This window comes from Patagioenas fasciata, chromosome 19 (assembly GCF_037038585.1).
Source record: "Patagioenas fasciata isolate bPatFas1 chromosome 19, bPatFas1.hap1, whole genome shotgun sequence".
Lineage (NCBI taxonomy): Eukaryota > Metazoa > Chordata > Aves > Columbiformes > Columbidae > Patagioenas > Patagioenas fasciata.
This window is the reverse complement of record NC_092538.1, coordinates 8,096,806-8,110,180: the sequence shown is the minus strand read 5'-3', so window position 1 is coordinate 8,110,180 and position 13,375 is coordinate 8,096,806. Positions and strand designations below refer to the sequence as shown.

At 47.0% G+C, this 13,375-nt stretch overlaps 1 protein-coding gene across 1 annotated transcript; it reads left to right on the top strand.

The window, feature by feature from the left end:
- Window positions 1-162: 162 nt before the first annotated feature.
- On the top strand, window positions 163-12,383 carry GUSB (glucuronidase beta). The gene is made up of 12 exons (XM_065853244.2): window positions 163-421; window positions 2,148-2,336; window positions 2,715-2,896; window positions 3,381-3,523; window positions 4,028-4,215; window positions 4,798-4,950; window positions 6,857-7,035; window positions 7,423-7,569; window positions 8,727-8,811; window positions 9,982-10,158; window positions 10,778-10,913; window positions 12,161-12,383. The coding sequence occupies exons 1-12, from the start codon at window positions 188-190 to the stop codon at window positions 12,316-12,318; spliced, it is 1,971 nt and encodes a 656-aa protein (XP_065709316.1). The 5' UTR covers window positions 163-187; the 3' UTR covers window positions 12,319-12,383.
- Window positions 12,384-13,375: the final 992 nt, after the last annotated feature.

Genomic DNA, 13,375 nt, shown 5'->3' with positions numbered 1-13,375 from the left:
AAAATCCAGCAGTCCTGGGCACAGCCCAACGCCTGCAAGTGTTTTTAGGCCAGGATACCGATGGCTTTGGCTGGGGGGACCTGCGGCTCCATGTGACACCCGCCGGTGTCCCCGCTCGGGCTCTGCAGCGGCTCCTCCCGCCGCACCGGGGCGGGACCGGCCCCGCCGGGCACTGCCCACAACCAACATGGCGGCGGCAGCGTCTGGCGGCGGGACGGGCAGCGGCATGGCGGGGGGCTGCTGGCTGCTCCTGCTGCTGGCGCTGGGCCGGGCGGCCCCGCCGGCAGGGATGCTCTACCCCCGGGAGACCCCGTCCCGGGAACGGAAGGAGCTCGGTGGGCTCTGGAGCTTCCGCGCCGATTTCTCGCCGGGCAGGGACGCCGGTTTCGTGCAGCGCTGGTACCGGCAGCCGCTCCGGCAGGTACGGCGGGGCCGGGAGCGGGGCGCGGGGGGCAGCGGGGTGCGGGGGGCAGCGGGGTGATCTCCCCTCCCGGGAAGGGCTGCCCTGCGAACCGGGCTCCCTTCCTCTCCCGAAAGCACCTTTTCCCCCGTCCTTCCCCACCGGGGTTGCAGAGCTGCTGCTCTTTGCCCTCTGCCCTGCGCTAATTGTTTTCTCGATCCGCAGAGGGGTTATTAAGAGACGAATTGCCGATCGATTACAGCAGTGCCTGATTATCCCGCTTCTGCTCAGAAGCCAGAAAGTATTTGAACCACAGCCACCTTTAGCTGTTGGAGTCCTTGTGCTGCCAAAGCCATGCTGGCCTTGCACAACCTTTACCTATGGTCAGGAGCATAAAATCAATAAAAACGTGCCTGAAAAGGGCACTCTGGAGTTGTTTACTTCAGAGCATCCGGGTGCAGATAATCAAGTCCTAGTGTAACCGAAATCCGTTACGAAATTAACACCATTAACTAAAAGAAAGAAGTTACATATTGTATGCATAAAATCTACGTGCCCATCATCATTTCTACTTTAGCCCTTTGGCCGTTTTTTTTCCAAGTTGTGGAAGGAGAAGAACTGAAAGATGCTGTGAAAGACGAAGTTTTGTAAAGAGACAGGCAAAGGAGAGGGGTCCTGGACTATGCCTCCCCAAAGTAGAGCTGAGATGTGTACACACAACCTACTTTAGACATTAGAGAATCTCCTTAAAGGAGACACACACACATAGCCATCGCAGTCAAAGGTCATCCTGCATCGGATGCTAGAAAATCTACTTTGCCATCCAGGGATTTTCTGCAGTGCTGGTACAGCGTGATGCTGAGTCGGCCACGCACATGATGCTCAACCCTGGGCGACCAGACCTTGCTTGTTCCGCTCTCCATGGAAGGGTTTCCGTAGGAAAGGGGAACTGCTCCAGCTGCGCGATGCTGCGGCGCTCGTGTACGCAACACCCCCAGTGCAGCAGGTGCTAAAAATGCACAGCTCTATTTTGCAAAGGCATCCGGTTACCACAGTGTCAAATGTATTACAATACTATCATCCTTATATTAAAAATAAGCAAGTGAATTGATTCCACTGTAATCCTAAGAAATGTGCCTTGTGTTCAGGGAGGGAGAAAGGCTGGACTCATCCCAAACAATCTCTGCAGACCTTCCCTGGGGGATCTGGCCCAAAATACCCAGTTTGTGGGAAGTCCCAGGCTCAAACAATGACCTGGGCATTTATTCTTTTTCCCCTTAGAATCACAGAATAATTTCAGTTGGAAGAGACCCCCAGGATCATCGAGTCCAACCATAACCTAACCTAAACTAACTCTAGCACTAAGCCATGTCCCCAAGGACCTCATATAAATGCCTTTTAATCCGCTCCAGGGATGGTGAGTCCACCACTTCCCTTCTCCAGTTCCGCAATACTAGAGCCATGAATAAAAGCATTTCCCTAACATAAGTCAGGAGGGGAAAAAGTCAGGAGCAGCTTCTTCCTGTAGGAACAGGGAGGCTCCTGGGCCTGGTATCAAAAAGGACTTAGACAGGACCTGTGACAGACCACACCAGTTTCTAAAGAGGTTTCCCCAAGTGTTTCCACTATGCAAAGGGATTGCAAGGCTGTTAGCAGAAGGGGACACCTCCAGCTATACAGGTTGGACTGCCAACACAGTAAAATCTCTATTTTTAAGTGATCTCCCTTTCTGCGCAATTCCTGCCAGACCGGTCCTGTGATTGACATGCCAGTGCCCGCCAGCTTCAATGATATCACTCAAGACCCCAGCTTGGAGAACTACATCGGCTGGGTTTGGTATGAGAAAGAGGTGCTGCTTCCTCTCCGCTGGCTTCAGGAGGATTTCAACACCAGAGTGGTGCTCCGCTTCGGCAGTGCCCATTACTACTCCATTGTGGTACGATTCTGACGGGATTTTATATCAGTTTGCTATTTTCTTAACTCTTGGCTGTTTTCCTCCAGCCAAGGACTTGGCCATCGTTTCCCCAGTCTCTCTTCTCTGATACTCCAATATTGAGACTAGTAAAAAAGATATTTCCTTGCCCAAAACTGTGTCTCTCAGTGACACTTGTACATGACCCAGACTTAGCTCCCTGTAAGGAAAGGGCTGCCAGACCGACCCCTCAGGGAGTAGGAGCCCAGAACAAGGTTCAGTGTTCCTGGGATTCCCAGCTGCCCTTTGCTGGGCTCCCTCCCTTCTCCGCACTGTGCTTGCAACAAAAAAAAATAAACCAATAACCCTGCCCCTTGGGCTCACAGGTGTCTTCTCCTGCAGTGGGTCAACGGAGTGCAAGTCATGGAGCACGAAGGGGGGCATCTCCCTTTTGAAGCAGATATAAGCAGCATTGTCCAGAGCAGCCCAGGAACCCCCTGCCGCATCACTGTCGCACTCAACAACACTCTGACACCGTACACTCTGCCTCCGGGGACGATTCAGTACATGAACGACAAAACAAAGTGAGTTGGTAAAGCGCTGTACTGCTGAGCTCACCCCAGGGATGAGAGAAGGGGAATTTATTTGGCTGATGGTTCATAAGACCCTCCGAGCTTATGCTGAAATTCATCAGTCGAGTAGGGAGGAGTTTAGGCTTTGGTGTTATGAGGAATCCACACTGAGTCATTGCATCTATTTTATACAAAGGTAACTGAGGTTAAGTGATTTGCCAAGCTGAATAAATGGCAGATTTGAGAAGCTTGAATTCAACTGGAAGCTGCATGTACCAGTTATCCTGAAGGATTAAACCTATTAGATCAATTAAATGTTTGTTAACTGGTAATTCCCTTCAGCATAGCAGCAGTAGCACTACTGAGAGACAGATCCATCGTGTTGTAAAGACTGTTTTACCAGCGTCTATTTTTACATCCCTAGCATCCATATGCTGCCTTCAGTTCTTGTGTAATGAAACATAACGTAGCCATTTCTCCTGTCCTGCTCTCTCAGGTATCCCAAGAATTATTTTGTACAGAACATCAGGTTTGATTTCTTTAATTATGCTGGAATCCATCGCCCAGTTGTGCTTTACACCACTCCTTCTGTCTACATAGATGACATTACTGTGACAACTACTTCATCAGACAATGTTGGTAGGTCCAGAACAATTACAGCAGCTATCTCAGGCTCCAAATGGAGATGACAAGGGCAGCAGAGAAAATATCCTGCAGAAGTCTGGTTGAATTTGTTTCGTAGTAGCTTTTTCTTGAACCTGAGCTGGACTGTTGCAAAGCCCAGAGGCTGCAAGAATATGGCAAAGAGTTAAGCTATAAGAAAAAAAGTACTTGCAAGAGATTACTGTTAAAGGATGATCGGGTGTTTCTCAAACTAGAATATCTCAGTTGGGGCAGTATTCCTGCCACTTAAAGCAAGATTATCTCTAAGTAACAGAATTATGTGACATATGAATTTTGCTGGAAACGTCTGAACCTCAAGACAGAGAGGTCATGCCTCTTAGATTCAATTCACGCCACTCTGTTGTTCTACATCTCCCTAATTTCTTGCTGCTGCTGTATGTGAAAACCCTCCAATATTTGATGCTTATATTTTTCTTTCCGTGGCAGTCTCTGATTGTCTTTTTTTCCCCTTTGAACCAGCAATGGTGCAATATCAGGTGTCGGTTGTTGGCAGTACACTCTATTCCTTGTCCCTGAGTTTACGTGACCAAGAAGGGAAGGTGGTTGCTACAGGCGATGGGCCAGCTGGAGTGCTCAAAGTCCTGAACCCAAATCTTTGGTGGCCTTACCTGATGCATGAGAACCCTGGATACCGCTACTCCTTAGAGGTAACAGTGACATTTCTTCTTTTCCACATGCATTCCCTCTGAATGTCTAATAGGGCTAAGGAACTGCCATACGGTCCATCTTCCATACTCCTCTTCTCCCGCAGATCCTGCTCATGTGACCAGAGTAGCATTGCTAATTATGCAGTAATCAAATCAAGCTGATGCTGAACTGAAAGGTCTGTTGATGAGAAGAGATGGGCATGCCTGGGGTGCACACATGGGCTCTCAGACACTTGTCCTTCACATTTATGGCCCAATCCATCCCTTGTAAAAGGAGCATTTGAGATGGTGCAGGGGAGGAGATATTGCAAAAGCAGAGAGTCTCTGAGGAGCAGGCTGCCAGCCTCTGCCACGTGCTTTGCCATGCAATGAGCTTTCTTCCTGCTCTGGAAAATGGGAGTTCAGCTTCAATACCACAAGCCTGGAAAATTCTGAGTTAAGGATGACTAGTGACATTTAGGTGTAGAAATTAGGGCAGATGAGATGCTGTTTCCAGAGGCTCAGGTTCATAGCTCTTGTGAGCAGATGACACATCCTTGTGAAGCCCAGCGTGTCACTTACACCTCCCCTTTGAAAATCCAGGTGAAAATGCAGGCGCAGGTGAACGGGGCCTTGCTGGAGGACTTGTACACGCTCCCGGTCGGCATCCGCACCGTCCACGTCACCAGCACGCAGTTCCTCATCAACGGCAAGCCCTTCTACTTCCACGGCGTCAACAAGCACGAGGACGCAGATGTAAGTGTGCGGCACCCACAGCGGGAGCACCTCATGTCCCTTCGCTTTGTGCTGCTGGGGCAGCAACTGCTCTGGCCTCCCCTCTCACCCAAAGGGGCTGTTTCCTCACACCCTCCTCCCAGGCTGGGAGCTGCTGGGGGGAATGTTTGCCAGCATTAAAGGGGACACTGTGTCCTGCCATAGTCATAACACTCCTCTAAGGATGCGATAGCCAGCCCAGGTATCTGGCAGAGGAGCTAAACAATCTCTCAGCCATGGATTCCAGTCAGAAATAGAATCATTTCAGTTGGAAGAGACCCTCAGGATCATCGAGTCCAACCATAACCTAACCTAACTCCAGCACTAAACCACGTCCCTAAGAACCTCGTCTAAACGCCTTTTAAACACCTCCAGGGATGGTGGTACCACCACTGCCCTGGGCAGCCTCTTCCAATGCGTGACAACCCTTTCCATAGAGAATTTTTTCCTAATATCCAATCTAAACCTTCTCTGGCGCAACTTGAGGACATTTGCTCTTGTCCTATCGCTTGTTACTTGGGAGAAGAGACCAACACCCTCTATGCTACAACCTCCTTTCAGGTATTGTAGAGGGCGATAAGGTCTCCCCTCAGCCTCCTGTTCTTCAGGCTGAACAGCCCTAGTTCCCTCAAAAATGTCCCCTCGCTTTGTACCACTGAGGCAGCAACCACTCTTGTCTCCCCTCTCGCCTAGAGGGGCTGTCTCCTCACACTCCTCCCAGGCTGGGAGCTGCTGGAGGGGCTGGAGTGAAATTTACCAATATTAAAGGGGACCCCACGTCCAGTCCTGCTGTAATCATAACGTCCCTCTCAGGGCACGCGGGCCAGCCCAGGTGTGCTGGCAGAGGAGCTCAATAATCTCTCAGCCAGGACTTCCAGTCAGAAATAGCGACTCACAGGTTCCCCACCCTGGGAAATGCCGGGGACAAAGTCTCCGGCGCGGAGGTTTGGGCTGCGAGGCGCAGCCCGGCCACAGGGCGGCCACACAGCCATGTCAGAGGCTCCTTCCCGTCCCCGCCAAGCCGCTCACCTCAGGGGCGGTTCGTCCTCCTCCTTCACGCCTCCCGCAGCGCGGACTCCTCTGGGAACACCGAGAGCCCTGCCGGGCCGGGCCCGCCTCCAGCCGGCCCTCCCCTGCCTGCTTCCCGGGTCACACCTGTGGCAGGAGGGAGGGAGAGGGCGGCACCTTGGCTGCCACCTCCATCCCCTCTGCTCCTGCCGGCACCCAGGGTCTGGCTGTGCGTGTGGCAGTGCAGGAAACAAATTACCTTGCAAATATAATAGGCCCGGGCAGGATTTCTCAGCAAAGCGTATTTTAATAACGATTTTGCAAGATCAGGTGTTCTACCTAAAGGCAGGCACATGGAATAGGACAAAAAGCCCCTGCTTATATCCCCCCCAAGTCCCCTTTGGTTGGGTACTGCAGGGTTTACAGACTACCCGATGTTTACATATTTCATTCATCTAATTATAACAACCCCCTTCCCCTTATCGATCTATTTAGAATACAGATTCCTGGCTCTTTGGCTTATCTTCCCCCTAGATGGATTATTTTTAAATACAGGTATCAGTGTGCATTCTGGGATGAGTTCAAAGAGACTTCATTTTACATCAAGCATTCATAGTCTGGTGTGTCTCAGTCCTTCCCCCTCGCTGGGGTCAGGCGCCAGGCTCTCAGTTTTGTAAAAACAACATCCCTTTGTTAAACGGTCCTTACAGCAGTGCCCTCCGAGAGGCAGAGGCTGCACAGGGAGGTGGTGCAGTCACTAGTAATGGCGCCCGGGGCTGGAAGTGCCCTGGTGTGAGCAGGGAAGCGGCCGTGCCCAGCGAAGGTGTGAAGTGAAGCCGCGGCCTGGCGGTGTGATGGGCTGTGATGTCTCCCCGTCCAGATCCGTGGCAAAGGCTTCGACTGGCCCGTGGTCATGAAGGACTTCAACCTGCTGCGATGGCTGGGGGCAAACTCCTTCCGCACCAGCCACTACCCCTACGCCGAGGAGATCATGGACCTGTGCGATGCCTACGGCATCGTGGTGATCGACGAGTGTCCGGGAGTGGGCATTAAAATACCGTAAGCAATTGCTTGAAAGACCCTTCCCCTTTGTTCTGTGTTCCTCAGAGCTGCTTCAAAAGTGTCCTTCCCCCATCCACAGCGCCTGTTGTCCTGATAATGGACGTACTTTGCTCTATTTAGAAATCAGCCCATTGCGCCACATGGGCCCAGTGAGGTTGGCCAACCGGAGGGCGTTTTGCCACATGGCCATCGTGTCACTTGGTCTGGCTCAATTAATGAGCCCAAACCTTGACCCTGAACCGGGCAGCGCTTTGGGCAGAAGCCACATTCAATGTCAAGGCTCAGCTGTGCTTATGCACCCCAGGGGCTTGAGTTTTCACAGGGAAAGGAAAAAGGGGATGGATTTTATACCCTCACCGGGTCTCATGTCCTTTTGTCTTTAAGTGAGAGCTTTGGGAACAAGTCCTTGCAGCATCATCTTGTGGTGATGGAGGAGCTGATCCGCAGGGATAAGAACAGGCCGTCAGTTGTGATGTGGTCAGTAGCCAACGAGCCGGCATCGGAGCTGCCCCCAGCAGCTTACTACTTTAAGTAAGTGCGTCTGCTTGTACACACAGCTCAGGCTTGAATCTTGGGAGATGATGCATCTTCTTCCTTTGGAATGGCACAAAGAAGTAGTAAAGAAAGGGCAAGCATTTTTTTGGGAACCCTGAAACAGTACCCACAGATCCACACTAAAAGCATAACTGCTGCATGCATTAAACTGATGCTCAGAACCACACAACGGTCTCAACCTGTTGTTTCTGAACCAGTAAGTCTCTGACAAATTATCAGGAGTCCATTTGGTCTGAGCATCTCTGCTTGACCTAGGGGTCAAGCAAAAGCAGACCTGATGGGAACAGGATATTCCCATTACCAATGGAAGACAAGTGCTAAATTATTTTAGAATTACGGCAAAGCTGTAAAATAATTTGCCTTTAATTCTGAAGAGAAGGTTCTTCAGTGAGTGCCAGTGATTTGTTCTGCAGGGTATTGTGACACCCCACTTCAAAGCTACCACTTAAAGTCCCTACAGTCCCCTTGGTTTTATTTTTAGAGAGATTTAAGCTTTGGATAGCCAAGAGTCATCTCTGTAATGGGGTAGGACTGTCTTTAGTAGCTGTAATTGTATTAAGAGGTAACCATGAATTTTCATTCTTCAGAATGATGCACAACCTCTCTGCAATGTGAAGGCAGCAGCAGAGCTTGACCCTTCTATTCTGTCTCATCTCCCTCAATCAAGGTTTCCTCAAAAGCAGCCAACTTTTCTGCCTTGTGCTTTTGTAGGAACACGTTGCAAGAGTTGTTCAGAAAATTTCCACTGCCCTTCTCACACTTTTATCATTTTCAAACTCACTGTCCGTTCTCCAGCTTCCAGGCTGCTGGCACCAACACACAAATTAACATGTCCACATTTGGTATATAATACTTTCACTCTGGTCTTTTTTTTAGGTGGGATAGCAACCAACTTTGTGATGGATAAAGGCCTCTTTGCCATGATATTCATAGTCCTGCAGAACTGGCTAGAATTGCAGGCTCTTTATGGCAGGCGATCACTAAGTATTGTGCAGTATTTCATGAAATGTACTCTGCCTGCTAAACCAAAAGCAGCTCCAAATGTCTGCGGGGCGCGAAAGGACAGAGAGCCTGGGGAAATGGGGCTGTGCTTCTCCATGCTGTTGAACTCTTGCTTTACTGTTTGCAAACAGGACACTGATAGCTCACACTAAAGCTCTCGATCCCTCCAGACCAGTAACCTTTGTGACAGATGTTAATTACGCTCTTGATCTTGGTGTAAGTTCACTTTATTTTCTAGCTTTTTTTCTTTTTTTTTAAATTCATACATTAAATTTCCTCCTCTTATAATTCTTGAGTGAAGAAGGATGCAGGATCAGACCCCCTGGATTCCATCAACATTGTCATGTTTTGCTGTTCCATTGATTGTGTTTACTAACGCTCAGGATTTTTCACTTGCAATTAAACCAAAGCTTAAACCTCTTTAAAATGCTAAAAGCCCTTGTGGAAGTCTAAAGGAAGGAAGCTTTGCTTTAATTCCTGCTTTAAACTGCTCTAGATCTTCTTTGGCAGATGTCTGTTAATGTTGAATAATCTAAAAGCTCTATCAGCTTCATAATTGAAGTCCTAGAGCTGTATAAATAGCCAAAAGGCACTTCTTTGGGATGTCTGTGGCCATAGCATGAACCAAGGGTCTTATACATAAAGGATCTTATACATTTTCCCCCAGGAAAATAAAACCCGTGGCTTTAGTTTTGGCTATCGCTGTTTCAGGTGCGCACACAGACTGACATCCCATCCTCACAAGCCTGTTCTGACTTGCTTAGGGAGACATGAAAACAGACCCAAAGAACAGATCTCATACACTGATGTTGTATTAGAACTTTTTTTCTTTTATTACAAAACATGTTAAGAGAACATTGAACAAGTTACATACAGCATCACTTCATCTTCAGTGGGCTTTGTGCCCTTTTATCATACTGTTCGTGTGGTAGAAATGGCATATAGCTTGCAGAATGCTTAGTATTGCACCATTGATGCACAAATTTAGTTGCTAGTCAAAATATTTGAGCACTAACTTGATAATCACATTCCAATACTCAAAGTACATCTAAGTGTACCAGCAAGCCAGAGACATCTTGGAAACGCAAAAACTTCTAACAAACCTGAGAATTAAATGGGTTGATCTTGTCTAACTCTTTGCTTTGACTTCCTAATTCTGCGAGAAAAATGCCAAATTAATACACTGTTAGCATGTTAAATTTATCCTCCTGTTTTATTCTGGGAAAGACGTCACACTGGGAGGGCCTGCGTGATGGGGAAGAGACTTTATTCACGTGTAATTAAAATGTATTCCATGAAATGAACCAAAAAGAGGATTTAGCTTTATGAGTGAAGGTTGTCTGCCTTCAGCTCTGTGACAAAATACTCTCGCCTTGTTTTCTGTAGGCTCCTTATGTGGATGTAATTTGTGTAAACAGCTACTTCTCCTGGTATCACGACCCAGGCCATCTGGAAGTTATTCCACTACAACTCACAACACAGTTTGAGAACTGGCATAAAACCTACCAAAAACCCATTATCCAGAGTGAATATGGAGCAGATTCGATTCCCGGACTTCACAGTGTAAGTGTTAGGTGGAAAAAACCACTGCTCTGCTTAAAGTCAGCAAAATGTAATTAGAAGAGATGGTACCATCGAACCTTTTGAGATGCATTAGCTTGTAAGTGTCTGGAAGACTCCAGGATTGTAATCCTGCTCCACAGAAATCGCTGAGCTTTACTACTGACTACCCAAGGTTAGATTCTACCTAAAGAGAAGTTTTTAGCTTTGTGTAAAAGCACTGAACACTCTGAAATCTGTACTTTGGCATTTATAGAAAATGCTTAATTGGAAGATACAACACTGGAGAGCAGACATTCATTTCATGATGCTGTCCTGCTCCAAAGGGGTGGCACAGTCCTGTACCTTAAAGCACCATAAGCAAGCAAAACCACACACTCCCCCAAAGTAGAATATATCTAGCATTGCATTTGTATTTTATGTGCATTTCCCCCATAATTTCAGTAGTTGCTAATTGTCACTAACTAGCCATTGTTAATGCAACAGCAATGAAAAGACTGAGCAATTGTAATGCTTGTTTTCAGGAAGCAGGTTCCCAGTAAATAGGAAGTTAACATAGGGAGCCTTTGCTGAGTTTAACTGTCCCCTCTATTCAAGGCTGCATTTGTTTTCCTGGCTGTAGGATCCACCTCTTATGTTCAGCGAGGAGTACCAGAAAGCCCTGCTAAGAGAGTACCATTCCGTTTTTGACAAAAAGAGGAAAGAGTACGTGATTGGGGAGCTCATATGGAATTTTGCTGATTTCATGACTAATCAAGGTAAGCTTATATTTATATCCTAAACAACTCTCCATCCTCCCATCAAGTTTAAAAGGGTTGATGATACACAAAGAATATTGTGCTGTAGGGTAGGACAAAAGGGGCCTCTGCTTACCAAGGGAGAGCATAGTGGGTTTCTGTGACGAAATCCAGCACGGCCAGAGCCAAGAGGGAAGGTCCTGCCTGTACTTAACGTGTCCCCTCTCCAGCCTGAGCTCCTACATGTCCCACCCAGGACATGACACTGCACTAGGGCAGAAGCAAAGGAAGGTTGTGAGCAGACCCAGGTTACTTTATTTCTTGGCCATCCTCAAACCAGAGCTTCAGTCAGCTGGTAGGGATGTTTCTCACTTCATATTTTATCCACAACTGCCCTTAGTATCAGAGCACCTTAAATACTGTATTATTAACTCAGTAGAGGTTTAGCAATAGAGGACCAGATGCCACACTGGTAGACAACTGTCTATCATGACACTCCACCCACTATTAATACATGATAAGTGCATTCCCAAAGTATGAGGCATTACTTTACAGAGCAGTCAGTCACACAAATTGAATTATTACAACTCAGAGTAGACCCAGTAAGGAACCAGTTACGCACTTGCCACCTACAGTGAGTTAGGGTGGTGAACAGTCAGTGGGAATTCCAGGCAGAGAAACACTATGAAGAACAACCTTCAGAGCACCAATTCAGGTATTAGAAAGCTAAGTCATTACAGAGCAGCTGTCAGAAAAGTAATATCAACGAGGAGGATGGAGAAAATGTAGACAAGTTCACACACACACATATGTAATTTCAGTCTCTCTACATGTTGCGATCATCTTCTCTAGTTTCCTACAAAAACTAAACTAGGCAAAAAGGATACAGACACCACTGAAGGACAGTACAGTCAAACAGTAATTGACGTTTTCACCATCAGATTTCAAGGTGGAACTAATGGCAGAAGGAACATCCACTGTAAATCTAACACTGATCAAGTTAATGGGCACACCTGAATTAACTGTCATCGACTTACCAGTTGTAAATACCATAAATTGCAGCTATATTGCTCAGTTACATCAATTAATCTTGCCAAGATGATGCAAATGACATCTGCCGAGTTCCCCGTTGTACCTGACTACGTGTAGAAGAAAGTACATAGGTCTCTTCCACCTAACCTGATTTAGCACATACATCGTAACAGTTCACAGCAGGAGATACAAGAGCATTTTATATATACTTGCTTTATTTTATAACTTCTCTACAGGGACCACACGTGTTCTGGGGAACAAGAAAGGAATATTTACCCGCCAACGACAGCCCAAATCAGCTGCATTTGTTCTTAGAGAAAGATACTGGAAGATTGCAAATGAATCAAGCTGTCTTCCTCCTATAATAAAATCACATACCCTCTTTCTAAAATGAAATCAAAAGGTATAGTGGCTGGCTACTATGCTGAACTTGTTCATTAAATTCCTGTTTAAATAATAGTTATGCCTGACTCAAGTCTTGCAAGTCTAATGCAATTTCTAGCCCACTTGAAATAGTTACTATGATACAGAGCAGATCAGAAACACTAGTTTCCTACACTTAGTCATGTCTGTGGGCTTCCTGTTTCCAGGTAGTAAAATGAATATTCAGAGTTTCAAGGAGCTGAAGTTAGAGATTCTGACTGAGGTATCTGTTTATGGTAAAACAAAAAAAAAAGTCACAAGATACAAATCAACACTGAAGACTTCAAAAATCCACGTTACTCTAAATGAACATCACACCCCTCCAATGCAAATGAGGTTTTCCAATTATACTCCCCTAACAGCTACACTACTCAGATCACAGCAAATTGTCCACAGGATTACACAAGAGCACAATTTGTATTTATAAAGCTTCTCTTGCTGGACAGAATGTATGTGGCTGGCTGAGAAATTCTGAGAGTTCACAGCGTTCAGGAAGTGTATGAACCACCCAATACTCCAATACAGTACAGAATGCAAGCTACAGCAGCAAAGTGGAATATGTTAGATAGGTATTTATTACAACTGAACTTTGCTTAAAACTATTTTAGTCACAGTACCGGAACTACCACTGTTAGATGCGGTTTTACCTTCCAGCGTGGAAGGGCTTCCTTCATATTAAATTGTCACTATGCACTACAGCAATAGTAGCCTTGAGGGCAAATTTGATCTCAAACTTCTTGATACTGGCCTGAGATATTCTGGGGTAGAGCAATGTGTAAATTAATGTGCACACACTACTTCAGACAGTAATGTAGTGTAGTAAGGTCCCGTTCGGGCTGCACACCAGTTCTAGGCCAGGCTCTAGGCTGGACTAGATTGGGCCAATACTCACAGAAGAGCTTGGAACACTTAGCTTGCTAACGTCTTATTGCAACATCCCAGGGTGGGCCAGGAGCAGCATCACCTGTAGCAGAAGCACAAGACTGGAGGCTGCCTGCTCAATCTTGGAAGTTGGCACAAGTATGTAG